Raw genomic sequence first — 27,188 nt, 5'->3', positions numbered from 1 at the left:
TGCGCTAATCCTTCTGGATCTTAGCGCGGCCTTTGACACGGTATCCCATGTCATCCTTCTCAACCGTTTGGAGACCTTCGGAGTAGCTGGTCATGCCTTGGACTGGTTCAGATCTTTCCTCGAAAACAGGTCTTTTCGAGTTTCTGCCCCCCCCTTCCTATCCAAACCCCACCCCATTGCACAGGGAGTTCCGCAGGGCTCTGCGCTGAGCCATCCCTTTTTAATCTCTACGTCCAGCCTTTGGCGGCAGTGGCCAAAGAGTGGGGATTGACATTAGTTTCATACGTCGATGATACACAGCTGGCCATCGCTCTCTCAGAAGGTCCTTCCAACTTATCCTCTAATTTCAAAAACGGACTCTCTGCGGTTGCCCGATGGATGACAATGAACTGTCTACAACTTAACGGCGGAAAGACAGAGGTACTTCTCCTGGGCAAAAACACCAGCCTCTGGAATGAACACTGGTGGCCGTCTTCCCTGGGCACCATCCCCCCCCCCCAAAACCCTAGTGAAAAACCTGGGTGTTTGGATGGATGACTCACTCAACTTTCGGGCCCACACCAAGAAAGTTGCCGGCACCTGCATTGGCCTGCTGAGAAGCCTCAGCCACATACTAGGCTTTTTCGACGCCAAAACCCGCCAACTAATTATCCAAGCCACCATCCTCTCGCGTCTAGACTACGCCAATGTGCTCCTTCTTGGTGCCAATAAATGTGAGATAGCACGACTCCAACGTGTGCAGAACTCTGCGGCTAGAACCCTGGTCGGCCTCCCCCGCAGATGCTCAGCCAGAGCGACCATCAAAAAATTACACTGGCTACCCGTTGATTCTAGAATCAAATTCAAGACCCTCATTATGACCTTCAAAATTCTCAAACTCGACACCCCCCCTCTGCTTCGACCCCTTCTCACTCCCTACCACCCGGCACGGAACCTAAGATCCTCCAACCAAAATCTTTTATGCGTTCCTCGCATAAAACTCAGCCGCATGGGCGGCCGCTCCTTTAGGTTCCTCGGAGCCAAGATGTGGAACGACCTGCCACAACATATCCGTTCAATAGACAGCCTACCAGCATTCCGGAAAGCTGTGTAAACGTTTCTATTCCCTTGCCTGTAACCCTCCCTTGTCCTGACCCCTCCCTCAGTCCAGGATCTGGGTTTCTAGCGCCGGGACGCCTCATTGCTGGGGCAGCTGTCGCGCTCTACCAAAACTATAGAATAGAATAGAATAGAAGGCTGGACAATGCGGGAAAGAGCTTTTCCTCTATGTCGGCCCTGTTAGTGAGAGCTGCGAATGCCCAGGCCATTCTAGGGAGGTACGATAGGTAAATGTGGTGCGACCTTTCGCATTACGTGGACCATTTACCAGAGAAGGAGAGACAAGAAGCCAGAAAAATTCAGCAAGAAGGGGAGAGGACTTCGGCCAAAGTCATAGATTGCGCTATGGACATAGCGACCACGGCATTCAGATCTCTGGGGGGAGCTGCGGTACTACGCAGGCAAGGATGGTTGAGGGCAACAGCATTTAGACCGGAAGCCTAGAATAAAATCTTGGACCTTCCTTTCAACGGTGAAAATCTATTTGGCAAGCATACAGATGATGCACTGCAGAGTATCAAAAAAGATACGGATATGGCTAAGTCATTGGGAACTCTTCAATACAGGAAAGCTCCTTTTCAAGGCTCTAAAGGTAGAGGTCAATGATCTTACAGGGGAGGATTCCAACAGGGTAGTTATTCCTCTTACTCCACCTCATCCCAGCCCTACCGTCAGCAGTATACACAGCGCCAGTCAGGAGGCTACACAAAATCGACTCCGAGAGGTAAAGGAGGTTGTCAGGGGAAAGACAACACCCGACTACAATGACAACCTTCTAATTCTGGCTACACAGATTCCTCTGAGATCACATGTTCCCCTGGATGGAAAGATTGCTCATTATTTTCAAAATTGGCAACAGATAACTACAGACCAATGGGTCCTCAATATTACTAAATTCTGCCACACTCTAGAATTTCTACAGAAACCCCCTCGTACACCGCCGATACATCAGAAATGCAAGCATTTACAGCAAATGCGAGAGGAGATTCGTGCAATGCTCCGAAAGGGAGCAATAGAACCAGTACCGAACTCCCAGAGGGGAAGGGGTTTTGCTCCCGCTTTTTTCTCGTCAAGAAAAACATCCTTCAATGGCGGCCGATTCTGGACCTCAGATTCCTAAACACCTTTCTCAAAAAGTAATCTTTCAGGATGGTTTCTCTGCAAGACATCCTTCTACTGTTGAACCCAGGAGACCATATGACCACACTAGACCTACAGGATGCGTACTTTCATATCCCCATCCATCCTTCACACAGGCAGTACCTTCGGTTCATGGTAGCCGGAGAACATTACCAATAAAAAAGTACTGCCCTTCGGCCTGAAATCAGCCCCAAGAATTTTTACAAAATGCCTGGCTCCAGTGCGTGCGGTTCTAAGAAGACAGAAACACTGTGACGGGGCTGGCCTTCCAGCTAGCGTCTCGAAGGCGAGGACCTACCCTAGAGGGTTTTCATCGTGTGACCCCCCCCCCCCCCCCCTTCTATCTTTTCAGCCATCCCCGCCTCAGGTCACGACAGGACTAGCCGAATGGTATAGCTGTGACGAAGAGGACAGCGTGGACTGGCCCTTTAACTGGCAAACACCCCAGGAGGAGGAGGAGCCTCGACAGGCAGTAAATACAGAAGTGCAGAAGAGCCGGGTGTGCTTGTTCACCGGCGTGCAGGTTGGAGTGGAGGACGCGGAGAGGAGAGTGGTGGAGAGAACAGAGAGACGACGCAGAGGAAAAGGAAGGACCCGGAATACCATCTGTGGGAGTGGAGGAGGAGGTACGAGACCCGTTGACGGTGCGGGAGCCAGGAGGCCAACGGCATCACGAGCTGCCCAGCCGCACGCGACCTGGAGGCGTGTGGCTCACAGAGGTACGTGAACGTAACTCGGGTTGGGTGAAGAGGAGAGGGAACCGAGTCTAGTTTAAATTCCCTATCCCTTCCGTTTTCCCCGGGACCCCTTCCAGCACTCCTTCCCTTCCCCGTTCACCGACCGCTTGTTTGGAAGCACCTGGGGTCCCACACTCCTTTTCCCCTCACTAGTGTATAATTGCCAAAGACTGAGACGCTCTTTCTTGTCTCTTTCCCCGAGGCGGATTAAGGCTCAAAGACGGAGACCGATCAAGTGGAAACGCGACAGAGCCCGATCCGGAAGAAGACAGAGGCTACCCGCAGGAAACAGCCACCAGAGAGAAGCCGATCCCCGAGGCGACCCCATCACAGCAAAACCTGTACCGATATCCTGTTCCATCAAATAAAGCCTGTCCGTACAAAAACACAGTTGTTGCCCTTTACTGAGCACCCCGCTACAAACACCAAGTATTTCCCTACCTCAACGACTGGCTAGTCTAGGCACCATCAGCAGCGTTAGCCCGAGCATCAACAGACGCTTGCGTGCAGTTGTTTGCCAGTCTAGGTCTGACTCTACACAAAGAGAAGTCATCCCTTCAGCCAACGAAAAGCATCACTTTTTTGGGGGCAATACTGAATACAGACAGAAACAAGGCGTTCCCCTCCCAAGAAAGGCAGCTGAAAATTATTTCTGTCTTCCAAAATTTTATAAAAAGAAAGTGTCTTTCAGTACGCAAGTACAAGTCATTACTGGGAGCAATGTCATCTTGCATTCCCCTTGTACCTCACTGCAGGTTAAGAATGCGTCCGTTGCAGGAGCAACTAGATCTGCAATGGCGTAAAGCGGAGGGTGCTTTCGAGGATGTTGTCCAAGTTACCCCGGAAGCTTGTTTCCTTTCCAGTAAAAGAATTGGCTTGGTAGTTTGGTCTGCCCTGTTCCCATGATGCACTGGGCCAGGGACAAACTAATTTGCATGTAGCCAGGTTCTGAGCTGGGATGGTGCAGTGAGCTAAAAAACGGTGATGGATCAAGCCCTGATCTGTTGACTGGGTAGGAGTGTTCTGCTTAATTCAGATACTCTGTCCATTACCACCCCCTTTTCTGAATCGTTTTGTCCACCATAAGCGTGGAAGGGTATGCTCAGACATGAGTCCCTTGCTCACTGCACCATCAGGATTCAAGCAAGCCGGGCCGAAGACGGCGGTAATGCCAGAAACCGGTCCCCGGAAGCTTGTTTCCTTTCCAGTAAAAGAATTGGCTTGGTAGTTTGGTATGCCCTGTTCCCATGATGCACTGGGCCAGGGACAGACTAATTTGCATGTAGCCAGGTTCTGAGCTGGGATGGTGCAGTGAGCTAAAAAACGGTGATGGATCAAGCCCTGATCTGTTGACTGGGTAGGAGTGTTCTGCTTAATTCAGATACTCTGTCAATCACCACCCCCTTTTCTGAATCGTTTTGTCCACCATAAGCGTGGAAGGGTATGCTCAGACATGAGTCCCTTGCTCACTGCACCATCAGGATTCAAGGAAGCCTGGCCGAAGACGGCTGTAATGCCAGAAACCGGTCCCCGGAAGCTTGTTTCCTTTCCAGTAAAAGAATTGGCTCGGTAGTTTGGTCTGCCCTGTTCCCATGATGCACTGGGCCAGGGACAGACTAATTTGCATGTAGCCAGGTTCTGAGCTGGGATGGTGCAGTGTGCTTAAAAAACGGTGATGGATCAAGCCCTGATCTGTTGACTGGGTAGGAGTGTTCTGCTTAAGTCAGATACTCTGTCCATCACCACCCCCTTTTCTGAATCGTTTTGTCCACCATAAGCGTGGAAGGGTATGCTCAGACATGAGTCCCTTGCTCACTGCACCATCAGGATTCAAGCAAGCCGGGCCGAAGACGGCGGTAATGCCAGAAACCGGTCCCCGGAAGCTTGTTTCCTTTCCAGTAAAAGAATTGGCTTGGTAGTTTGGTCTGCCCTGTTCCCATGATGCACTGGGCCAGGGACAGACTAATTTGCATGTAGCCAGGTTCTGAGCTGAGATGGTGCAGTGAGCTAAAAAACGGTGATGGATCAAGCCCTGATCTGTTGATTGGGTAGGAGTGTTCTGCTTAATTCAGATACTCTGTCCATCACCACCCCCTTTTCTGAATCGTTTTGTCCACCATAAGCGTGGAAGGGTATGCTCAGACATGAGTCCCTTGCTCACTGCACCATCAGGATTCAAGCAAGCCGGGCCGAAGACGGCTGTAATGCCAGAAACCGGTCCACGGAAGCTTGTTTCCTTTCCAGTAAAAGAATTGGCTTGGTAGTTTGGTCTGCCCTGTTCCCATGATGCACTGGGCCAGGGACAGACTAATTTGCATGTAGCCAGGTTCTGAGCTGGGATGGTGCAGTGAGCTAAAAAACGGTGATGGATCAAGCCCTGATCTGTTGACTGGGTAGGAGTGTTCTGCTTAAGTCAGATACTCTGTCCATCACCACCCCCTTTTCTGAATCGTTTTGTCCACCATAAGCGTGGAAGAGTATGCTCAGACATGAGTCCCTTGCTCACTGCACCATCAGGATTCAAGCAAGCGGGGCCGAAGACGGCGGTAATGCCAGAAACCAGTCCCCGGAAGCTTGTTTCCTTTCCAGTAAAAGAATTGGCTTGGTAGTTTGGTCTGCCCTGTTCCCATGATGCACTGGGCCAGGGACAGACTAATTTGCATGTAGCCAGGTTCTGAGCTGGGATGGTGCAGTGAGCTAAAAAACGGTGATGGATCAAGCCCTGATCTGTTGACTGGGTAGGAGTGTTCTGCTTAAGTCAGATACTCTGTCCATCACCACCCCCTTTTCTGAATCGTTTTGTCCACCATAAGCGTGGAAGAGTATGCTCAGACATGAGTCCCTTGCTCACTGCACCATCAGGATTCAAGCAAGCCGGGCCGAAGACGGCGGTAATGCCAGAAACCAGTCCCCGGAAGCTTGTTTCCTTTCCAGTAAAAGAATTGGCTTGGTAGTTTGGTCTGCCCTGTTCCCATGATGCACTGGGCCAGGGACAGACTAATTTGCATGTAGCCAGGTTCTGAGCTGGGATGGTGCAGTGAGCTAAAAAACGGTGATGGATCAAGCCCTGATCTGTTGACTGGGTAGGAGTATTCTGCTTAATTCAGATACTCTGTCCATCACCACCCCCTTTTCTGAATCGTCCAAGTTACACCAGCCATGGTTCAGGCAGCAACATGGTGGACCAGAAAACGAAATGTCTCACAGGGTCTTTCATTCCTCACAATTCCAGCTCCATTGATAGTGACAACAGCTGCGTCCCTGGAAGGATGGGGAGCATTCCTTCAATTCAGCAGTCGCTGGAAGTTGCACGAACAGCAACTGCACATAAACTTACTAGAACTCAGAGCGGTCCGCTTCGCATTGCTAGCTTTCCTGCCAAGGTTAAGAGGATCATCTGTGTTGATAAGAACGGACAACACAACTGCAAAGCACTACTTAAACAAACAGGGGGGAACACGATTGCTCACCCTCTATCAGGAAGCCCAGGACATATGGGAATGGGCGCTACGGCACAGGATATCCATAACAGCAGAACTTCTCCCAGGGGATCAAAACATCAAGGCTGATACTCTCAGCAGGCTCAAATTGTCCTACCACGAGTGGAAGTTGGATCAAGGAGTCCTGAACAACATTTTTCAAAGATGGGGAGAACCGACAGTAGACCTTTTCGCAAAAGCGGAGGACAGGAATTGCCGGTTCTTCGCAAGCTGGCTTCCCCAACGGGGATCTTGGGGTAATGCGTTTTCGATGGCATGGTCAGGCGTCTTTGCCTACGCCTTTCCTCCAATTCCCCTGTTGCCGCGAGTGCTTGTGAAGATCAAGAAAGAATCGTGCACACTAATCCTAATAGCCCCATGGTGACCCAGACAACACTGGTTCACAGAGCTTCTGCTGCTTTCGGAGGTCCATCCGATTCGCCTCCAAACAATACCATCGCTTCTGGCGATGTCCCAGGGGCAAGTGCTCCATCCAGACCCGAGATCCTTGCGCTTAGCGGCCTATCTCCTGAGCACTGTGAATTTCAGCATCTAAACATCTCTAAAGAATGTAAAGATATCCTCTCCAAGGCCAGGGCGGATAGTACGAACAAAACCTACAGAATGAAGTGGAAGAGATTTTGTCTCTGGTGCCAAAGAAGTAAGGTTCATCCTTTGCATTCAGCACCTCATGAGATTATTCCAAACATCCTGCTTTTAGCTAAGTCTGGTTTGGCTCACACATCTGTAAAGTTACATTTAGCTGCAATATCACTCTACAGAAGGACTGCTTCGGGACCATCCTTATGGTCGGCAAGAATTGTTAAACAATTCATGAAGGGATTATTCAGAGTTTTTCCTCTAATAAAGCCGCCTCCACCTCTTTGGCGTTTGAACATAGTCCTTTCACAATGAATGAAACAGCCCTTTGAACCTATACACAGGGCAGATCTCAAATTCCTATCGTGGAAGGTGGCTCTTCTCATCGCTCTAACTTCGACCAGAAGAGTGGGGGAATTGCAGGCTCTCACAATTCAAGACCCTTTCCTGCAATTTAAAGAGGAGAGGATGATTCAGAACTAATCCGAAATTTATCCCAAAAGTACCAACTGACTTTCATTGAATGAGCCATTAGTTTTAAAACATTTTAAAACGTTTCTTTCCACAACCAACAACAGCAGCGGAAAGAATTCTACATTCGATGGACGTCCAGTGATGTCTCAAATTCTATTTGCAAGAAGCTAAACACTTTTGCAAGTTTTCATAGCTTTTTGTCGCTTTCAGCGCACCCAGGAAGGGCTTCCCTTTATCGAAACGTGGGATTGCCAGGTGGATTTCCAGTGCTATAGTATATTGTCACCAAGCTGCTGGGAAACCTCTGAACGCACAAGTTCGTGCTCATTCAACGAGAGCAGTGTCCACCTCCACTGTGTTATTTGCAGGAGTGCCGATCCAGGATATCTGCAGGGCAGCGACCTGGAGTTCTGCGCACACCTTCACCAGGCACTACTGCTTCGAAGCGGTGCTGATGAACATTATCCAGTAACGATGAGCCCTCTTTGCATCTGTCCATCCTTTTGTCTTTATTACAATGCACATTTTTTCTATTGTTATGTTTAGTTACAGTGATTGCAATATTTATAAGCAGAATTCTAAAATAACTATGTACAGAATGATGCTGTATTAATTAACTATATTAAAAAAAATTGCTTTATGCTGCTGCTCGCTATTCTGATTCAGGCATGTGAATCTATGAAAGCTCCAATACTGGAGTAAGAAAACAAGTTACTTACCTGTAACTGTAGTTCTCTCCCTCACTGGTGTTTTTACCTTATAACACCCTACACATCCATCACTATTTTACCTGTCTGCCTCTAACTCACCTCTCTTTCTCTACACATAGCTTCTAGGCCGCACCCTTTTCCCTTTCTCGACATTACCGTTTCCCAATCTCTGGCTCTCTCTCTCACTCGCTCACTTCAACCTTACCTAGCTCTCTAGCTCGTTTTCCATCTATCTATTTGGTTAGGTCAAACACTAGAATATATTTCGAAATGGCAGCCAAAACCACAGAATACAAGGTGCAGACTATGCCAACTGCAAGAAGAAAGTTTGACACATATTTTAACGGTCTGTTCGATTTTATTAATTGAACGAAAAAAATAACTGAAGAGATTTTTTAACTCGCATGGCATTAAATCATGCCAACATGCCTTGCTCTTTTGCATGAAAGGGGAGACACCTGAAACAGCAGCAAACGTTATAATTTGTTTTACCTTATAGCGTTTCGGCTATTGACTTAAAAGGGACTGATAGCTACTATGTAATGTTGGCTCCTTATCTAAACATCCAGCAAGTCACTGTGACCATGTCTTTTGCTACACTGGAAGTTACAGGCTGAATTCTACATCAAATATTCTTGTTCCCAGACCAATAAATTATAGACTCAAGCAGAACAAGCATTGGCATTGCAAATTGGTCTCACTTTTGGGACCTTATAAGTATTTAGTTAAGCAGCACTATATTGTTGGTGCAATAAAATCAACTGGTGAAAGGCTAAACACTTATAAGGCACAAGGTTTAGCCATGCAACAGCTGATATTGTTGCACCAAGGATATTGTGCTGCAAAACAAAATACTTATAAGGTCCCAAAAGCGAGACCTATTGGCTATGCCAATGTTTGTTTGCTGTCGGAAGGGGGTGATCAAATTTGATAGATGAAGAGAAAATAATGTTGGAGGGAAAGTTGATTTGGTTTGTATGAATGTGTCGCCTGAATGTGGGCATGGTCACACAAGTACTTTCAAATGTTTTTTCTTTTTGCTGGTCCCCTTCCATACTCTCTTGTCCCCAATAACATAACAATAATTGGGGTTGTATGACCAGGAGTAAGAATCACTAGTGTGAGGAAAGTGAATTGAATTCCCTAGAGCCCACCTAAATGGCTGAGTTTATGCCTGAGATGATGCAACAATGACAAAGGACATTACTGACATGTAATTCCCCTTTCAGGGGTGTCTTTTTTCAATTTTGAAAGTAGTAGCATAGGTAGCCAGACTAAACAAATGTAAAAAGAGTGCCGTCTTAGACACCAATTATACCTTAACCTAATAGTGGCCCAACAGATCCCATCCCTCGAGCACCTGAATGCCAACTGCTAATTGTGATCATTTTAACAATAACCATTTATATGCTCAGCGACCTGCCTTTGTCCTCTTTTCCTTCCGCAAGAGAGGCATTTAGTAAAGATAAGCAAAGGATATTAGTAGTTTGATCAGTTTTCTAAAAGCAAAAAAACAATTCATAGTTCAACTGATTGGTTGATTAAATATAGGGCCAGGGAAATGGTGGTAAACTGTAACCTCTCTCACCCCTCCACGGTGGGGCTGTTGGTGAAGCACGTACAGGAGACTATAACTGTAAGGTCTTGAAGTTGAGCTGAAGAGTTCATGTTATTCAAATATGATTTTTAGAACTGTAGTCCGGTTACTATCAACAGTGATCTACACGCTACCTGCTTCTCGGACGACTTCAAAACTGGAAACTCTGTTCTTATATACAGGACCGGGCCAAGACAACACACTGATGTTAAGGAAGTAGTGTGGCTCACTGGTCAGAGGCGGCAGACCCGAGAGCAGAGGACGGCCCGGGACCAGGGTTCGATTCCCGGCGCGGCAGGTTTCTGGACCAGGGTCAGCGGACTCGATAATTCTCTCGCCTCGGTGCCCACTCTGATCAGCGATCACACTCGGCAACTCTGGGCATTAGCTTGCCTCATCTTCACTAACGGCCCCACCAGACCGCCGGGGATGCCTGGTCTCACCCTGGAGATACCCATTAAGGGACCATCTCTCAGGGAAGCCAGGAAGGGTTTCGCAGCGGTCGAAGCGCCTTGGGACCCTACGGGTAAGTAGTGCGCTATATAAATGCCAATACATTTACAAGGAAGAAATACGAGGCGGCATCTCGTTTTATCTTTCGAAACAAATACTGGCCTTCCTGATTACTTTATGCCGCCAGCATTCCACAGATGAAGGACTCATAATAAGAGAACACCATATCTTGCTGTTTGAGATCTAATATACATCTCTGCACGGTCTGATGCCCAACTAAATTACTAAGCTAAAACCACAGCTGACTGACATCATTTTCATCCCGGGCTCAGGACAAACCGTTTGTCTACATTCCAATATACTCTCATCTTGAAAGAACACTATAATCTAATTGCCCTGAGGAAGCTCCCCTTGAGGGAGAGAAACGCGTTGGCTGATGTATGTTGATAAATGTGGAGCTGTTTTTTTATAAGAAAACTTAAATAAAGAAGACACTTTTTGCATATAAACATCATTCTCTTTGGACTCTTTTTACTACGTGCACCCCCAACCAAACCCATAAACAACTATCAACAGTGCTTTTCTTTCCACTAGGGTTCTGAGTTATCATTTCATGTCAGGAGAGAAGTAGCCAGTGAAATCATCTACTATGTTATGCAGAACTTCGAGGTGAAAATATTCCTGTGTAATAACTTATTTTTTTATAGCGCCTCACACTACAATTCTGCAGTTTCAAATGAATTACAGTTGGTAGTATACACAATGTATTTGTTCCTATATACACTTCTGCATTTTGAATGCCCTGATTCTCACCTTAAATTTTAACAGGTTCATAGGTTAACCAATAGCACAGGTTTGCATGAAGAGTATTTATGTGGAATCAAAAGAAACTAAGTCCATCTTCAAAAACAGCTGGCCTCCTGCTACCCTCTTCTAATCCACGCCCACGCCCTCCCCACTAAATGCATAGAAAGACACCTGGTGTCCTGCCACCATGCTTTACTCCGGAGAGGGATTCTCCTCCATTCCCCTTCCTCCTTCCTTAGAAATCGATAAAAAAAAGCCCCAGGTGCTCTGCCATGTCACTAAAGTGATTAATTATTGGCAACAGACTCTTCTTTCCCCGGTAGTACAGATTTTTGTAAATAATGTGTAGGTTTCTACAATTCATCTGTTTTCCTAGTTGCGTATGTGGTCATTTGGAAATCGATTTTGTCAGCATACAATAGGTTCTGTGTTTTAGACAAGTTAGCTATCAATAAGTAACTTGGGGGCATATTACCAACAAGTAGCGAAAATTATTGCTAAATAGGCTTAGCGACAATTTTTCTATCGCCAATCATCGCCGGATTTTATCGCTGAGATTACGTGCTATTAGCAACGTTTATCTCAAAAGCGATAAAATTACCGGCAATAGCGGTGAAATCCGTGAATATCGCTGAGAATACAGCGATATTCACGCATTATCGCTAACAGGGTCTTAGCCATTATATCCACCTCCCATTGGATATAATGGCTAAGAACTGGTCTGAGCAGGCGTTAGTTTTTGAAGATATTCATGCTTAGCGCGAATATTTCCATCGCTACGCCTGCCTTGCTAATAGGCGATAGCGACGTTAACGACTGCTTTCAGTCGCTAACAGGTTGGGTACGCCCACTTTGCATGTCATTAGCGATAAATATCTCTAACATGCAAAGCGGGCACCAAACCGCTCACTATTGCCTCAAAGCTGTCGCTAACATCAGTTAGCGACCGCTTGCTAATAGGGCAATGATATTAATGTCGCTTAGCGGCCGAAAACCGCCGCTAAAGCGGCGATAATGTCATTTCGCCAGGCTTGGTAATATGCCCCTTGGTTCCTTCTGATTAAATCACAAAGTCTCTGCTTAACAGTTATTATGAGAGAGAGAGAGAGAGAGAGAGAGAGAGAGAGAGAGAGAGAGAGAGAGAGATGAAAAAAGAGAAAACATGGGGCAGTAGTATTGCTAACCAACAATAATGAATTTACAAACTCCACTACTAAGATAGCGCAGTCAGCCTCAGACCAGGTGTTTTGGATGACATTGACGCACTAACTGCCAGGGACACTTTGAATTCTGTACCTTCATTTATTTAAATCAAAATGTTATGTTGCTCCTAAATCTCTTTGTTATCAACTGGAAAAAGACTACCTCTTAGATCACGGCTTGCACAGTTACAGTACTACAGGCATTGAACTGTTATTGTGTATGTCATTGTACCTTGTATTTTTTTGCAGACACGTGATGATAAACGAAAAGGTCTTTCACTTGCCAGTGAACTTAAGAAGCTAACCAAGTCAAGTAAACAGTGTCGAAGCATTACATCTCCACCTCAGATAACCTCACCCGATAATGCACACAGTAAGGATGAAAAACCTGCATGCAGTATGTTCGTCAGTGACACCAGTGAATAGCATCTGTCATTGCTTGAAGAATCCTCCATTCAGGTATGGCATGTTGATTGTTCATGATCCAGAATCCACAACTATTGATTGTTAATGCCATCATGATGAGCAGAACTAGTTACTTTGTAACTATCTTTCTGGTGGCTGCTCTACCGTCCTATCCATAGATTCCTCACCTTTATAATATCCCCCAGGCACCAGACTGGTACGAACGTTTTCTCAGCAGTGCTCCTTTGTGCTGCTAGGTGGCGTTGCGTGGCTCCACATTGACCTATTTCCTCTCCCGAAGTGACAGAGTCAAGCTGCATATAAGTGACATCCCTGCACTCCAGCCTCAGTTTCTTGCATTATACTTTCCACACTCTTGGACGCAGAGTACAACACAAATGGAGGGACTGGTGTGCAAATCTCTAATTTGGGAATTCTTTAGGCAGTAAAAAGAGACCATTCCACAGAACGAGGAGGTGACAGGGCAGTGAAGAATCTGCAGTTAAATAGAATTTCTGCCAGAAAGAGTGTCACTGAAGGTAAGTAACTTTTTTGGGTGGGATACTTCGAACAGCAGATTCCCCACCTTCAGAATAGATACCAAAGCAGTACCTCAGAAAGCTGGAGCATCTGTGAAGGAGGCTCTGACCCAAAAGTCTTGCAGGACTGAATGGGTGAAATACCCTTCCCGTCTGACCTGGCTGTCAAGGCAGTAGTGCTTTGTGAACATGTGAACTGATGCCCAATTGATGCCACAAAGGTGGCAAGAACTGACACTTTGAGTGCCGGAGTAGTGGTATCAGCCTTGGCTCAGTCCTTCCGGAACCTGCTTTTTGGCCAATGCGTAGAAGATCTTAATGCAAAGGACTATCCACCTTGACTTAGCCCTTACCTACAGCACCTTACCTTTCTTTGACCCAGAGAACAATACAAAAAGCTGACTGTCCACTTCATGGGCTTTGGTGCAATCATTTTGAAAACTTAAGGTTCTTTTAGAATATGGCCAATATAGTCTCTCCACAATCTCATGTCCCAACCTGGAGCCACTACATTGACTTCGACCTGTTCATTCCTGATCTTCTTCAGAACTCTGGGCAGAAGAGGCAGTGGTGAAAAGGTTCCCAGGAAACCCATGCTCCACTCCAACATGAATACATCTCCTAGAGAGATCATTCTTAGAAATCTAAAGTGCAGACGTTTTGAAAGTGTACGTTCTCAGTAGTAGCTAAAAGCTCTAACCAGGACTCTCCACACTGTCGAATGATGATACACAGCTCCATCTCAGGATGCAACCGGCATTTGTGATCCAGGTGTCACACACAGAGTTTGACTGACCTGGGGTTTTAAGAGCCCGCCAGATGGTTTACAGCCAAGGTGATGCCCTGACACTCTAGCCAACCCCAGGACCCCACTCTGCCCTGCTTGCTTGACTACCACATGGTGGTTGTATTGTCCATGGGAACCTGCACCAGCCTACCCTTGATGGACAGGAGGAAGGTCTTCAATGCCTGACAAATGACCTGTAGCTCCAACAGATTTATGTGGAGCATAGTGTCTGCCAGGGACTAGAGTCATCTGATCTCTACCACTCCCAGATGACATCCCCAGCCCAACAAGGATGCATCTGTCACCACCTCTGCTATGAGTAGGGAAGAAAGTGGGGTCTGTCGATGGTTAGGTTGTTGTTGAGGAGCCACCACTGCAGAACTTGTGGTGTTTCCTTCAAAACCTGGAGTTCGTATGACTGGTTTCCTGCTGCAGCATCATATTACATCATACTAGCAGATTTTGAACACTTCTCATACACAAATTGACGTTTTAAGTTTTGAATTACGTTAGTCTAATTCGGTTACATGCATAGCATCCCATTAATCACTTCCTAGTTGTCATTTTGGGATATGATCTGAGACAGCCATCTTATTGGCAGACTATTGTGAACACAAATATTATCACAGGATCCACGTTCATATAACATATTCTATACAAGTATGCCAAGTAGCCACGTTGAAAGGGGAACTCGTGCAGTTGTAAGCACATAGTTTAATTTGGTTGCACACATTGCATCCTGTTCTTCACATTGTAGGTTTCCCACTTAGTGTCCAGTTCAGGAAACACTCTATACAATCATCATCATGTGATCCACGTCCACATAATATAATTTATACAATAACGCCTGGGAGCCATGTTTAAATTGGAAACTTGAGCAGTAGAAAGAAGTCACAAAATATGAGAGCCGCCCGCTCTGTCGCCCAGTGTACCAGTATACTCGGGGCATCCAGTTTAATCAAAGTAGCTCAGGTAATGTTTCAGTTCAGCTGCAATAATGCCTTTTAACAGCTTAGCCCCATTGAGTCAAGCACTAAATAAGTTTTGCTTTGACCACCGCAATAGGAGAGCATTTAACTTGGCTACATCATTGATGTCGCTCTTGTTTTTTTTCTTTACAAGTGGAAAACAGTATTTCTATGATTACACCCTTCACGTGAGTTGTCATACTCTGCATTAGCTGTTTATATCCTAATTTGATCCTTACTGCGTTTTGAACACTACTGTAAATGCATGCCTCTGGTGTTGGCAGCAATCATATGAATCCAGTGACAAAATAGGCCTTTTTGTGTTTATATTGTACATTTGATGCGTTTTTTTATCTCATTGGTCAGCATATTCTAGGTGCACCTCTATTAGGGAATTCAGTCTTGACCGTGCCTACCATAACGTATGGGTTGACTTCTATGAATTACAGCCCACATGATTTGTGGTTTTATTGATTAGGACATTAATCATGTACCAAAGTGATGCACAGGTTCTTCTCGATAGTCAGTAATTATATCAGGTAGGCATGATTTTGTGTCATGGGTTTCTTCTTTCTTTCATCTCTTGTTTATTTTCAGTTTGAAGACATTTGGTTAATATTTCAATTAGAGCTGAGCACTGTATGTTTCTTATTCTTTAGACTTTATTCTTCCACCAACAGTGGCAGACAAGGCAACAAGATGCAGGCACTGCGGTGACTTGCTCCAACTGGGCTTGCATTGTCCCCAAGGAAGCATTACATGCTACCAACACTCTCTCCTGATGATATATTCTAATTCTCAGGGTACAGAGAGAACTAGGCCACAAAGCATCCTTAACGACTTGTGAGTTTACCAATAATCAATTTAATAAGGAAAAGAACATAAAAAATACATGCCACATATTGAAATGTGAAAATAAAGATTGCTAAGCATAACCATGCTTAATAACACACATTACTGAAAGTGTTTTTGATAGAGCGCGCAGGTCGCCCGACTCTTGATTTTACCAGATTTCACGCACTTGGGCCCATGATGTGTTTATGACAGTATTTTTGTGAATCGGGCGAGTTTACACACCACCATCAGTAATTCTATGTGTTTTCTTATCACTATTACCAGAGTACCTGACTTACCACAGGCACCTAATTTCCTGATGGATCAGGAGCTAGCAGTGGACAGGAGATAAGACGTAACAAAAATACCTTATACATTTAATAACACTTTTATACCTTTAAAATGACCACAGACACCTGAAGGGTTTTAAAGATTTTATATAGTAAGTTTAAATCAGAATGACATGAGTATAAAACTAATACAGATTAGAATATCAATACTCAGGATTATAACGATAATATAACTGTGAATGAGGGCAAGCACCATTGAGTGCGAGGGAAAACTACTGGGTAAGGGCAACAGGGAACATGCTATTCAGTTTCAGGCTTATACTAAGGTAGGTGAGTTTAAAACATATTAGTCAGTGAATTGCTAAAGTCCTACAAGTGACTCAAACTGATCTTTAGACTAACTGCTAATTCAAACCTAGATTCTAAACACAAGTAAAACCGGATCACACTAATTAAGTAAAACAGTTTCAATAATGTCCTACAGGTAGGGGGAAAAATGGAACATCGCTAATAACCGTTTGCATGTAAGTCTTTGGAGATGACAGAGAGAAATACCATGGGCAAGGATGCTTTATTAAAAGAGAAGAAGGAAGGAGAATAGATAGACGGACAACCACAAATATATATTTACCTAAGACAGGAATGAGGACTAACCCTGGCCACGGGTCAGCTTGGGAAAGGCGAGGACAAGGACCCTCAGAGACTTAGGATGCCAGTAGGCGAGCAGGTACAGCTCACGGACAGTCATGACAGGATACCCCTCAGGATTTTGGGTCAGGACTGGGCTCGCCAAAGGGCACGACCAACACCTGCAGCTTCGGATGCAACGCCTGCGCTACTCCCTCTCTGCACGGAATCCGCCAGTAACCCCGATTGGGTTCTCGAATCTCCCAGCAAAGTGCTCCGCCAGCACTTAAGACTATTTCCACCCCTTGGAGTTTGTGGAAAATTTCAGACAGAGTGCTCCGCAGCTCTCTGTAACAATCACCTATAGAGTTCGTAGGGTCGGTGACAGGTCAGCTTCTCGGACAAGTCGGACAATATCTCTAGCTAAAACTAGGCTAGTTATACCATTTTCGGGTCCCCAGACAACCCACAAATGTTACTAGTGACAGGATCCCCAACTTAGGATTGGTCAGAAGAGGTGGTTAGGTCATTGCCACCACCTAAAATTCTGTGTTCCCATGATGAATATTTAATTTTCGAACCCACCCCTTACATTCCAGTTCCCATGGCTTGAGAAAGCTGTAAAACAATAGAACACACCTAAAGTATATACAAATGTAACATATTTAGGTACAGCCGAAATCTTCTCTCAGCGCACAGAAGATTTTCCCAGGCGCATCTCAGCTTCAGAAGCCAGCTGGCTTGGTTTTGCTTCTGCGCGGTGCGGGTTTTCCCTCATCACGTGTTTGGGGTGACATGGGTTTCAAAGATGGAGCGGCTCCCCACTCCCAGGCCCACAGATATGCGGTACATGAAAAGTAAGCGAAAACAAATTAGAAACACAGAAAAAATGAATACACTGTACACCATGATGAGCTACACTGCACCCCTTACTTTATAATATCTATAGCAATAGGGTTTTAGGCAGAAATAGATAGATGAGCAAAGCGGCAGTAGCAAGCGGAGAGCATGTTAAAGACAAAGCGGCCATATTAGCAATACTGCGCATGAGCGAAAAATCCCTCCAGAACTGCGAGTGCGTCACATCACATGGGTATGACCGACGCATGCGCAGACTAGATTTCTGCGAAGCAGCGATTCTGTAGTATGCAAGCCTCATTACGATTAATAGACACATAGGCAAGCATCTCTGGGACACCCGCGTGTAGTGTGGAAGTGCAATATTAATAACAAAACAGGTTGATTAACGATATTACAGGTTAAACGAGGTTCTTGAATGTGAGCAAGGCAGTTTACGTGCGAATCCTTGCTCCATCATTTTCTTGTTTTCCATGATGCATAACTCATTTTGCACATTTAAAAGCTTTTAACCTCTCATGAGAAGGCTCTGTAACTTGGCCAACCAAGCACCACGTAACTCATCTCACTTTGCCAAGCTTCATCTTTCTCAGTTTCGGAAATACATTCTTCTTCCTCTAAAGTTGATTCTTTGACCCTCATTATAGGACTATCTGTATCTGTCATCATGGACCTTTCTAAAAGAATTCTAGACAAGCAATCAGAAACAGTGTTTGTAAATCAGGGAGGTATTCCACTTCAATGTTAAACTCCATCAGGCTTTCGACCCACCTATTGATTCTTGGGGTTATTTAAGTCCCCTTACAAGTGAATATCAGAGTTAATGGTTTGTGATCAGTCCTCAATGTAGAGTGCAACTCCTGTGGCTAAACCGAACGACACCCTTTTAAACCTAAAGGCCCCTAACAGGCTGACAAGTGATGTGAGCGGTCTATAATATTTGTAGAGCAACACTTGAAGGGATGCAGCTGAACACTTTCAGTAACCATCCACTAAACCCATTAGCCCCATTCAACTTGGAAAGTGCTCCAGTTACATTTATCAAGGGTTGTAGACCCCCCTATATGCATGGATTGAGATCTCTAAGATAAATACACATTCTTATTTTAGTACTTTTGTCAATAACCCCCAATTGTAATAGCCTATCCAGCTCTTCTATGAAAGGCCTCATTATTGGTCAGGCACTTTCCCTACTGTGTACAACTGTTTGGATTTTTTCTTCAGATGAATTGTATGTTTACATCACTTCAATGGATCTAAAACCTCCTTAAAAACCTCAGAAATTGTGCTCACAATATCTACATCTTCACTGAAAGAACTTTCTCAGGAGAGTTGCAAAGAAGTGTAATCCCTAAATCCCTCCGGTGTTGACCTCTTAGAAGATTGTCCCCACGTTTAGCTACATAAACCTTACCAATGATGTCTCTCCCTTTAGTGTTTATATTAATTATGGTGTGTCCCATTAAATTGAACTTGCACCCCTGTAATCACCAGGATTGTTATCAGGAAAAAGCAACTCTATGTTCCCCATGCCAAAAATGTCTTTCCAGTTCTTTTCACCAATGAACAAAGGGCAACCAGAGTCAACCAAGACTATCTCCACTTCCCTACTACCACCACCTCAATTATACACTCTGCTATTGATAAGCAACCCCCGTCCACTATCCCATTAACTTTTCTTGTGTTTGCAGAAGGAATCTAATAGAGACATCTAGCCATAGATTCCTTCCCTCTGAATGATCCTCAGGCGCAGACTGGAGCCTGAAAACTTTCTAAAGCAGTACCTCTGTGCATCAGTAGGGGGCGTTGAGCGACTCCATAATTAAGTTGTCCATAGGACTTCATGTTGACAGAGCCCATATAAGCCCTCCCTCGTCGCTCTAACGTCAGTTTCTTCCTTTCCGTGCTTCCAATCAGATTTGGAAAGCAGTACCTCTGGCCATTTAGGCCTATTTCGACATTTGTGAACCAAAGTGTGCCTTTTCCTGGATGTTTTCGGGGTCCTGTCGATTCCAATGTCGACCCCGTACCCTCATCTTATTTGCATGTGTTGTCTGGGCTTGCCCCTTGACTCTGAAGGGTGCTGCTAATTTCTTTAGCTTCAGTGCTCGGAGTTGCAGGAGAGCCACATGACACTTTTAGTGGTGCTGTGGTCGAAGGTCCCTCGTCAGTCACGGTCTTCGTCTCCCTCCAATGACTGCTCATGGCCCAGCTCCCGAAGTCATTCATCCTCACTGTTGACTGGTAAATAATGCCATAGGCGGTCGCAGTCATGGTCTTCCCTTACTTTACCACGTACATGCAGTGTCTCTCACACACCTCCAATTCCTTTAGTTGCGGAGTCAGAGCGAGAGTCTTCCCTGCGCCTTCCATTGTTCCTCACCACCGAGGCGACTCTGGATCAGATAAGGGAATACTATCTCTCCCTTCATGCTATTTTTGGTTCACATATCTGCCCCAAGGAGGGCGGAGGATCCTTGACTGACTCCATGTCGGCGGGTCCTCCCTCGGCATCAGTTAATCCTGCTGGATCCATGATTGAATCCATATTGAATCCGTGCAGCTCCGGTGCACTACCGATGCCAGGCTGTCGCTTCTTCGACGCTGGTTGCATTTGTGGGCGGCGGCGGCGGTGGCGGCAGAACAATTCTTTTCGGGCTACCTTCTTCCGCCTTCAGGGGAGTCCCCTGCTATTTTCCCCTCGGGGAAAATGGTATTTAAGTGATGTCTGTGATGACATAAGTGACACTGTGCAGCCCCCTCCGGAGTTTCATTGGGTCTCTGACCTTGATGAGGATAGTGGCCTTGTCTCCTCTCCATCCTCTGACCTTTCTCCTCCTTGCCTCACTACTGAGGCTAGCTTTGCTTTTGCTGAACTTCTGCAGATGGTTGCTCTGGTGCTGGAGCTGCAGCTCCATTCTGTGGTGCCATTGATCCCCTAATTAGGGTGTTTCTTCAGGGACAGATGTGGGCTGAACTTGTGTTCTCCTTCAGTGTAGCCCTCTTGGCAATGTTGCACTCTTGGGATAAACACATTTCTAGGGCCTCTGCGGACCGGTCTATGGCTCATTGGCCCCATTTTGCCCCTGTAGATCCAATCTGCCTCCTCTGCAGCCTACTATGTGTAATTTTGGGATTCAGGCTGCTACTGCCTCCCCAGACATGGGCGTCCTGCCCAACGCCCCTCCAGACATCGAGTCTAAAAGTCTTGATGCGCTTGGTCAATATATATTTTCTGACACCAGTTCCGCTTTGCGGTCTCTTAATACCATTTGTGTTCTGGGCATTTTTTCTCACGTGTTGTGGGATACTGTCTCGCGCCTTCTCCCCGCTTTCCCTGATGACACCCAGAACACACTTACTCAACTGCTCCAGGATGGCCATCAGGCAGCTAAATTATTGATTCACTGTGGCATGGATACCACTGAGACTGTCAGGTGCACCTTGGGCTTTTTGGATGCTGTTCACTCTGCCTTTGATACATGCCTCTCGAACATTTGTTTGGCACTCGTGCTGACTCTACTTTGCAATATTTTTGGATAGTCTGGATGGAGTGAAATCTTAGAGCCCTATTTGCTATATCATCTGCTCCTATTGTTTTCCCCTGTACTAAGCTTGTATGGGGAATGATCAACTTGTTTTTTCTTTACATGTGATCCTTTTTGGAACGGTGCAATTGGATTTTTTCTTTCCAACATTTTCCAATGAGTGACATCTGGTGCGGTGCTCCTGCGTCCTGCAGGTATTTTTTTTATAGGTTCCTGAACTGTCAGTGGCTGGTTATGCTCCTTGTATTGGGGGCATGTTGTTTTATGGCCCTAATGGTTTTCATGCCAGGGGATCCAAGGTGTTCTTTTGTTTTTTCTACCCAGGTTCCGTTTGGGGTATTCAGCTTGTCTTGTACGAATGTACTGTTGCCTTGTTCCCTGTCCTTGAGGGTCCTTCATCGGTATGCTCTACAGACATTCCTCCTTATATTTCTGGCAATTGGTACCCCTTATAAGGGACGTCTCATTGTGCCCTTTGGTAGAATGGTGCATGGGTTTTCTCCTTGCTCCCCACGCCCTTTTTTTGTTGAGTGAAATCTCCTCCTAGCTGGGGGTCTTTTCTTTGCACTTTATATGGTGCCCTTCATTCCTAGCTGACGCAAGGGAAGAGGGCACACTTCTTGACCTGACATTGTCAGATTCTGCCCTAGGCAATCTTCTTTCTTTCTAACTGGTTATCTGGATCGGCCTCTCTTGTGTTGGCCTTTGTTCACCTTGCTCTATTTACAGTCCCTGATAGTGGTCTTCGTTTCTCCCTTCTAGTGGGGTTGTTTTTCATCTGCTGTTTCCTCCTTCAGTCATCTCTCAGCCTCCTGATTGTCAGCATTCAGTCAGTGGTATTGGCTGTGTTCCTTTGATTTCAGTTTATTTTGGCATGGGTGATACCTTCTCCCTATATTCCTTCATACAGTACCATGTGGCTTAAGAGCCCGCAGCTGCCACATCTCGGTTAGTGTCCACTGTTATGGACGTTTCTATGTACCCTTCTTGGGTATGTTTTATATTACAGTTAGGCTATCTGGTTTTAGGTTTAAACCTATAATAACTGATAAAACCCCCACTGAAAGGACCATAGCCATCACCGATGTAAACATATAAACACTGAAAAAGCACCTTTGCTACCACAAACTAAGTGCCATTCAAAGAAAGGAAAAGATGAGTGAAAGAGTAATTTTTATTTCTTTCTGAAGGGGCCAATACAATGTAACTTTGTTATACAAGGTAGCATCAAGAAAGACAGGGCTAACATTACTCTGCTTGAGTTTTGTTGTTTAGGGATGTCACTAAATCATTGTCTCTCCTTCCTTCGGCTTTTTTCAGTTTTGCGGTCTTCGGTGCAAATATGCAGTGTTTAGATGCATGTTTTAGGTCTTAATTAGTTATTTTATAAACTGTAGAGAATCAGGAAATATCAAAATCATATTTAATATTTTGGCTACATTTGATTTCACTGATAGGTAAAATGGCTGTTTTCATAAGAATCTTTCCTAATATGTATCATCACATTTACCCACAGACAAACAAGGGGTGAAATCCTTTAATACATCAGCCCCCTTTTCTAGTGAGTCAGTATTGATTGTAAGTGAATTGCCAACCACCCTAGGCTTTAACCCCTCCCATGCTCATGACGGAGCCGCTCCGGGGGGCACACATGGGGGGGGGGGGGGGGGGGGTGCTTCTCGCTTACCTTTCCGGCTGCTGGTCGCTCTATCTCTCTATCCTGTGAGACAGGCTGGTCCTAGTCAGGATTCTTACTGGGCCAGTTTGCAGACCCTCCTCTGGGGATGGTATTGCTTGGGTATTTAATTCGAAGGTAAGGAATCTGCGGCTAGATATCTTATCTGATGGATAAGTTACTTACCTTCAGCAACACCTTATCTGGTAGAGGCAGGATCTAGCCGCAGGTTCCTTAACGATCCGCCCTCCTGCCCTCTCTGTGAACTGGTTTGTCATTTCTTTTCTTGCATCCCTTCTTAGCACTTTCATGCCTTTCAGTAAAAACAAAACTAGAAGCTTCTTTTTGGGCACATTGTTTCCAAGCAGTATCTATAGTGGCTTAACGTTTTAGCACAGAAATGTCGTCACGGAACAAACTGACATCAGAGCATCGCAGAAGGGCTTAAATGGACAATGTCAACGTCACTTCCTACGGACAACTGTTTTACGGAGTCGCTCGATGCCCCCTACCGACATGCTGCGGTACTGCTGGGGAAAGTTTTCCGGATCCAGTCTGCTGCCTGGGGATAATTCAATGGTAAGGAATCTGCGGCTAGATCCTGTCTCTATCAGATAAGGCATTGACAAAGGTAAGTAACTGATCCATTAAGTGCAATACTGATTTCTGACCTACTTCTGTTGCTGCCGTCACTTTCTGTACATTGGGATTCTTAAACATATGAGCTAAGTGACCACTTTTTCAACAGTATTTATATCAAATTGTGACCCTAACTACTTAGGCTTATAGAAAGGTTACACAGACTGCCACACCCATAACATTTAACTGTAGAATCTTTCATTAAACTCGTATTCCCTTTGGAATTATCACTACCCACTTTTGTACAGCTATTTTTTTAATAGTTATTATCACTGATCTCTTTTGTCAGTCCCAAGTTAAATACCCTTTTAAGCTTGACCAATTGGCATCACTGACTGAACTTTGATTCCCCTTAAGAAAGGGGTTAGGATGACACAGGGGTCCCTCACAGAGGATGGTCTGGACAGAAGGGAGGATACTCCCATGCCTTTAGTCCAGTTTCACACCAGAGCGGGAGCCAAGTGCTCCCAAAACTGGTTCCAACTGGAGTTTGCAAGGAGGGCACCAAGTGGGCCCTTCAAAGCAGTCTGCTGGCGCTGGCAAATGCTCCCACCCCAGCCCAATACACTAAGTCATGTCTAGGAGGTGGTTGCTTCTCCCTGTGATCGAAAACCTATTGTTCTACCTTCCCCTGCTCGAGCTCAGCTCAACAGCAGGAGGACATAATTGTGCCTGAGGTCGGCAGCAGCACTAGCTTACTGGCACACTCTGGAAGGCTGCTACCAGGAGTACTGGGGGCTTACCGGAGGAGTCCCCGGTGCATGGAATCATACCTCCAACACCAATAACGGTGTTGGGGTATGATTCCAACATGTTTGATGCCAAACGTGCCCCGGTTCGGCACAGCCACTATATAGTTGGCCATGGTGTAATGACAGATGGCACTATATGTATTAAAATGGCTGCCCCCACTTACAAAGCCTGAAGTGTCAACTCCAGCACCCAGCCATCAGGTTTGAAACGCCTACCTTAGGGTTGGCTTATAGTTTTTTAAGTGTAGTAACCTCAGATATAAGAAAACTCATATATGTCGTAAGTGGTGCTAGCACCAGCTTACATAGGCTGCAATGGCAGGCCTGTAGTCACAGTTTGAGTGGTCTCTCATGGGTGGCATAATACATACTGCAGCCAAGGGAGAACCATGGTGCACCTAAGCCATGGGTACCTTAGTACCATATACATATACTAGGGACTTATATGGGTACACCAGTAGCCGATTGTGGAGTTACAGAAGTACTTACCATGTAAAATTTAGGGAGGAAGCACAGTGACTGGGTTCCTGATTAGCAGGATCCCAGTCTGACTAGTCAGAAAAACATACTTACACCCACAAAAAGTTGGGGTAACCATGAAAGCAGATCCTACTTTCCAACAATAATGAACTTAATCTTCCCAAATATATAAATAAATCTATGCAAATCATTGATTTTAATTCGGGTATTTGCGTGTCCTTTTGCATGCATGTCCGCTAACAAAGGAGTACAAAGGAAATGTGTGAAAAACCTGCATTGCTTCTAGTCCTTCATGCATAACCCTCAGTATCTTTTCTCCAAGCCACTCTGAAACTCTTCTTGACCAGTCAGCCTTTAAATGACATACACCGTGGTCAAAGGTTTTCTCTTGGAAGCACTCGTAAGATTTAGAACTCCATTTGCCTTTTATTTCCGCTATTCCATACAAAAAAAAAAAATCTTAAGGCTTCTTTTTTACCTTAATTTCCAAATAAGGTTCCTACCTGATTTATGGAAACACTGCATAGTCATATTTCTGAAATCCTGTAATCCCTCCACAAAGTGAACCCAGTTTACAAAGCCATTTAGTACTGTAACATTCAGGGCTGAAAATTGATGCATCTACCTCTGACCCTTATCCACAAAATGATACCTATCAGCTGTAAATGGGGTTACTACAGTGTAATGGTAAGCGACAACTGAATTAAATTATGCCATTGCAAACTCCATGCTGGCTGGGGAGTGGAAAATTCAGGACATAGTTCGGCCTTGCAAGGTTGTGAGTGACTAAAATCTCGTAAATTGTTGACCACCACAAACTCATCTCTGACCTCTTCCCACTCTGAAAACAGTTTGAGATTTACTTCAGCAAAAGACTAGAGTAATTCCCTTTCCATGGTGGAAGGAGGGACTTATTACTCTAAAACTTTGTAGGGGTATAAGGAAAGAGGTTTCTCTATGGGAAAAAATATTTTCCCTGTCAAATAAAAATAAATTGCACTTAAACGTAAGGCCGTGTTTTCCCTGTGTGGTGTTATACCCTGCTCATAATTATACATTGGGGAGTTAGCAGATGTCCTATGTCATTTCCAGTGGTACGTCTTGAAAGAAAGCTGCGACTGGTGCAGCCTTTCAGACTTACTACTGGGTGTCTTTGTGAGTCCCCAAAAACGTGTATATATACACCTGTAAGTAGGAGTATGTTTGAGGGGTGTATATTTGAACTTTTGTTTGTGAATCAAGCCCAGTATCTTTTTTGTGTAACTTCAGGTCCTTTAACTTTTAAAATCTGTGTCCGGTTTGCCTTCAAATCTTCGGGAGCCTCTTCCAAGTACCTGCCCTCTAGGAAGACACCCAACACAGATCTGAAGAAAGATTAATCTGCTGTGTGACACAACATTGTTCCAGTTCCAGAGGTAAAGGATTTGTTCCTCCATTCCGGCCTCAACGTTGTCTTCAGAACCAGCTTTGGTGGAGATGCAGTTGGTACCTGATTCAGTGCTGGCTCCAAGGCCCACAACCCCAACTCCTTTTCCAGAATTTCAAACCCCTGTCATTTTTTTTTTTTTTTGAAAATCTGTTTATTAGCATAGTAATTGGAGCAGTTACACACATATTGGGACATAGCAATAATCAGGACGTCACATTCACATGTCTGCTCAGTATTTACAGGTGCTTAGTATCATTGATTTTTCCGTTTCGCGCAGAACCATTACAATTGAACAAACCCTGAACATACCCATACCCTCCCCCACCCGCAAGGAACCCTCCCGGCACTCTACTAACATGCGCATAAAGTGATATTTACATCCTGGTCATTTATTGCTCTGCACAGTACAGTTTTCGTCGTTCCCACACACATAGGTAAGCTGGGATAAATCGTCAATGGTACGGAGTTCACCGTACCTCAACACAGTGCACCTCATATCTTGAATGTCCTGAGGGGTTGGACCCATTCAGCCCGTGTGAATCGAACTATCCGTATCCCCCCCATCCTCCTCCCCTCCAGCCTCAAAGGTCCCCAACACAGTGAACCAGTCTAAGGAGATCAGTGTTTTCCTGAGACCTCTGTGTTCCTCTCGCTGCAGCGCCTCGCCCTCTGCCTTGCCCCACCTTATTACCTCTGCTTTCCATAAGTCCGGGTCAGGGGGCCTGGGGGATTTCCACCTCATCGTGATTGCCCTCTTCGCCAGTAATAGGGCCAGGTCTGTGAAACGTGACGCCACGGTCCTAGTGCGTGTCGACGGTCCCAGCCCTAGTAGTGCATGTTCTATGGTGAGCGATTGGGATAGGGTGCCAGCACTCTCAAGCGCGTCAGCGATGGTGGCCCAGTAATGACCCAACTTGGGGCATAACCATAACATATGTATTAGTGATGCATCGTCAGCGTCGCACCGGGGGCAGGTGCTACTTGCGTTGGGGAACATCTTATGCAGGCGGTGAGGGGTCAGGTAGGCTCTATGCAGTAACATCAGCTGGATAAACTTGTA

General features: G+C 45.5%; 1 protein-coding gene across 7 annotated transcripts in view; it reads left to right on the top strand.

Annotated features, from left to right (window-relative positions):
- The window catches only part of PLCE1 (phospholipase C epsilon 1), a 1,649,974-nt gene that overhangs the window by 1,585,699 nt on the left and 37,087 nt on the right, over positions 1-27,188 (top strand). For 4 of the 7 annotated variants that reach the window (XM_086922471.1, XM_086922469.1, XM_086922470.1 and 1 more), the window contains one exon: positions 12,547-12,670. In XM_086922471.1, the coding sequence (XP_086778597.1) occupies positions 12,547-12,670 (124 nt within the window). Of the gene's footprint in view, positions 1-12,546; positions 12,757-27,188 lie in introns of all 7 variants that reach the window. The other 3 variants (XM_086922473.1, XM_086922472.1, XM_086922474.1) reach the window with 1 other exon arrangement.

The sequence above is a fragment of the Lissotriton vulgaris genome, chromosome 5 (assembly GCF_964263255.1).
Source record: "Lissotriton vulgaris chromosome 5, aLisVul1.2, whole genome shotgun sequence".
Classification (NCBI taxonomy): domain Eukaryota; kingdom Metazoa; phylum Chordata; class Amphibia; order Caudata; family Salamandridae; genus Lissotriton; species Lissotriton vulgaris.
This window is presented reverse-complemented; position numbering and strand designations above follow the sequence as displayed.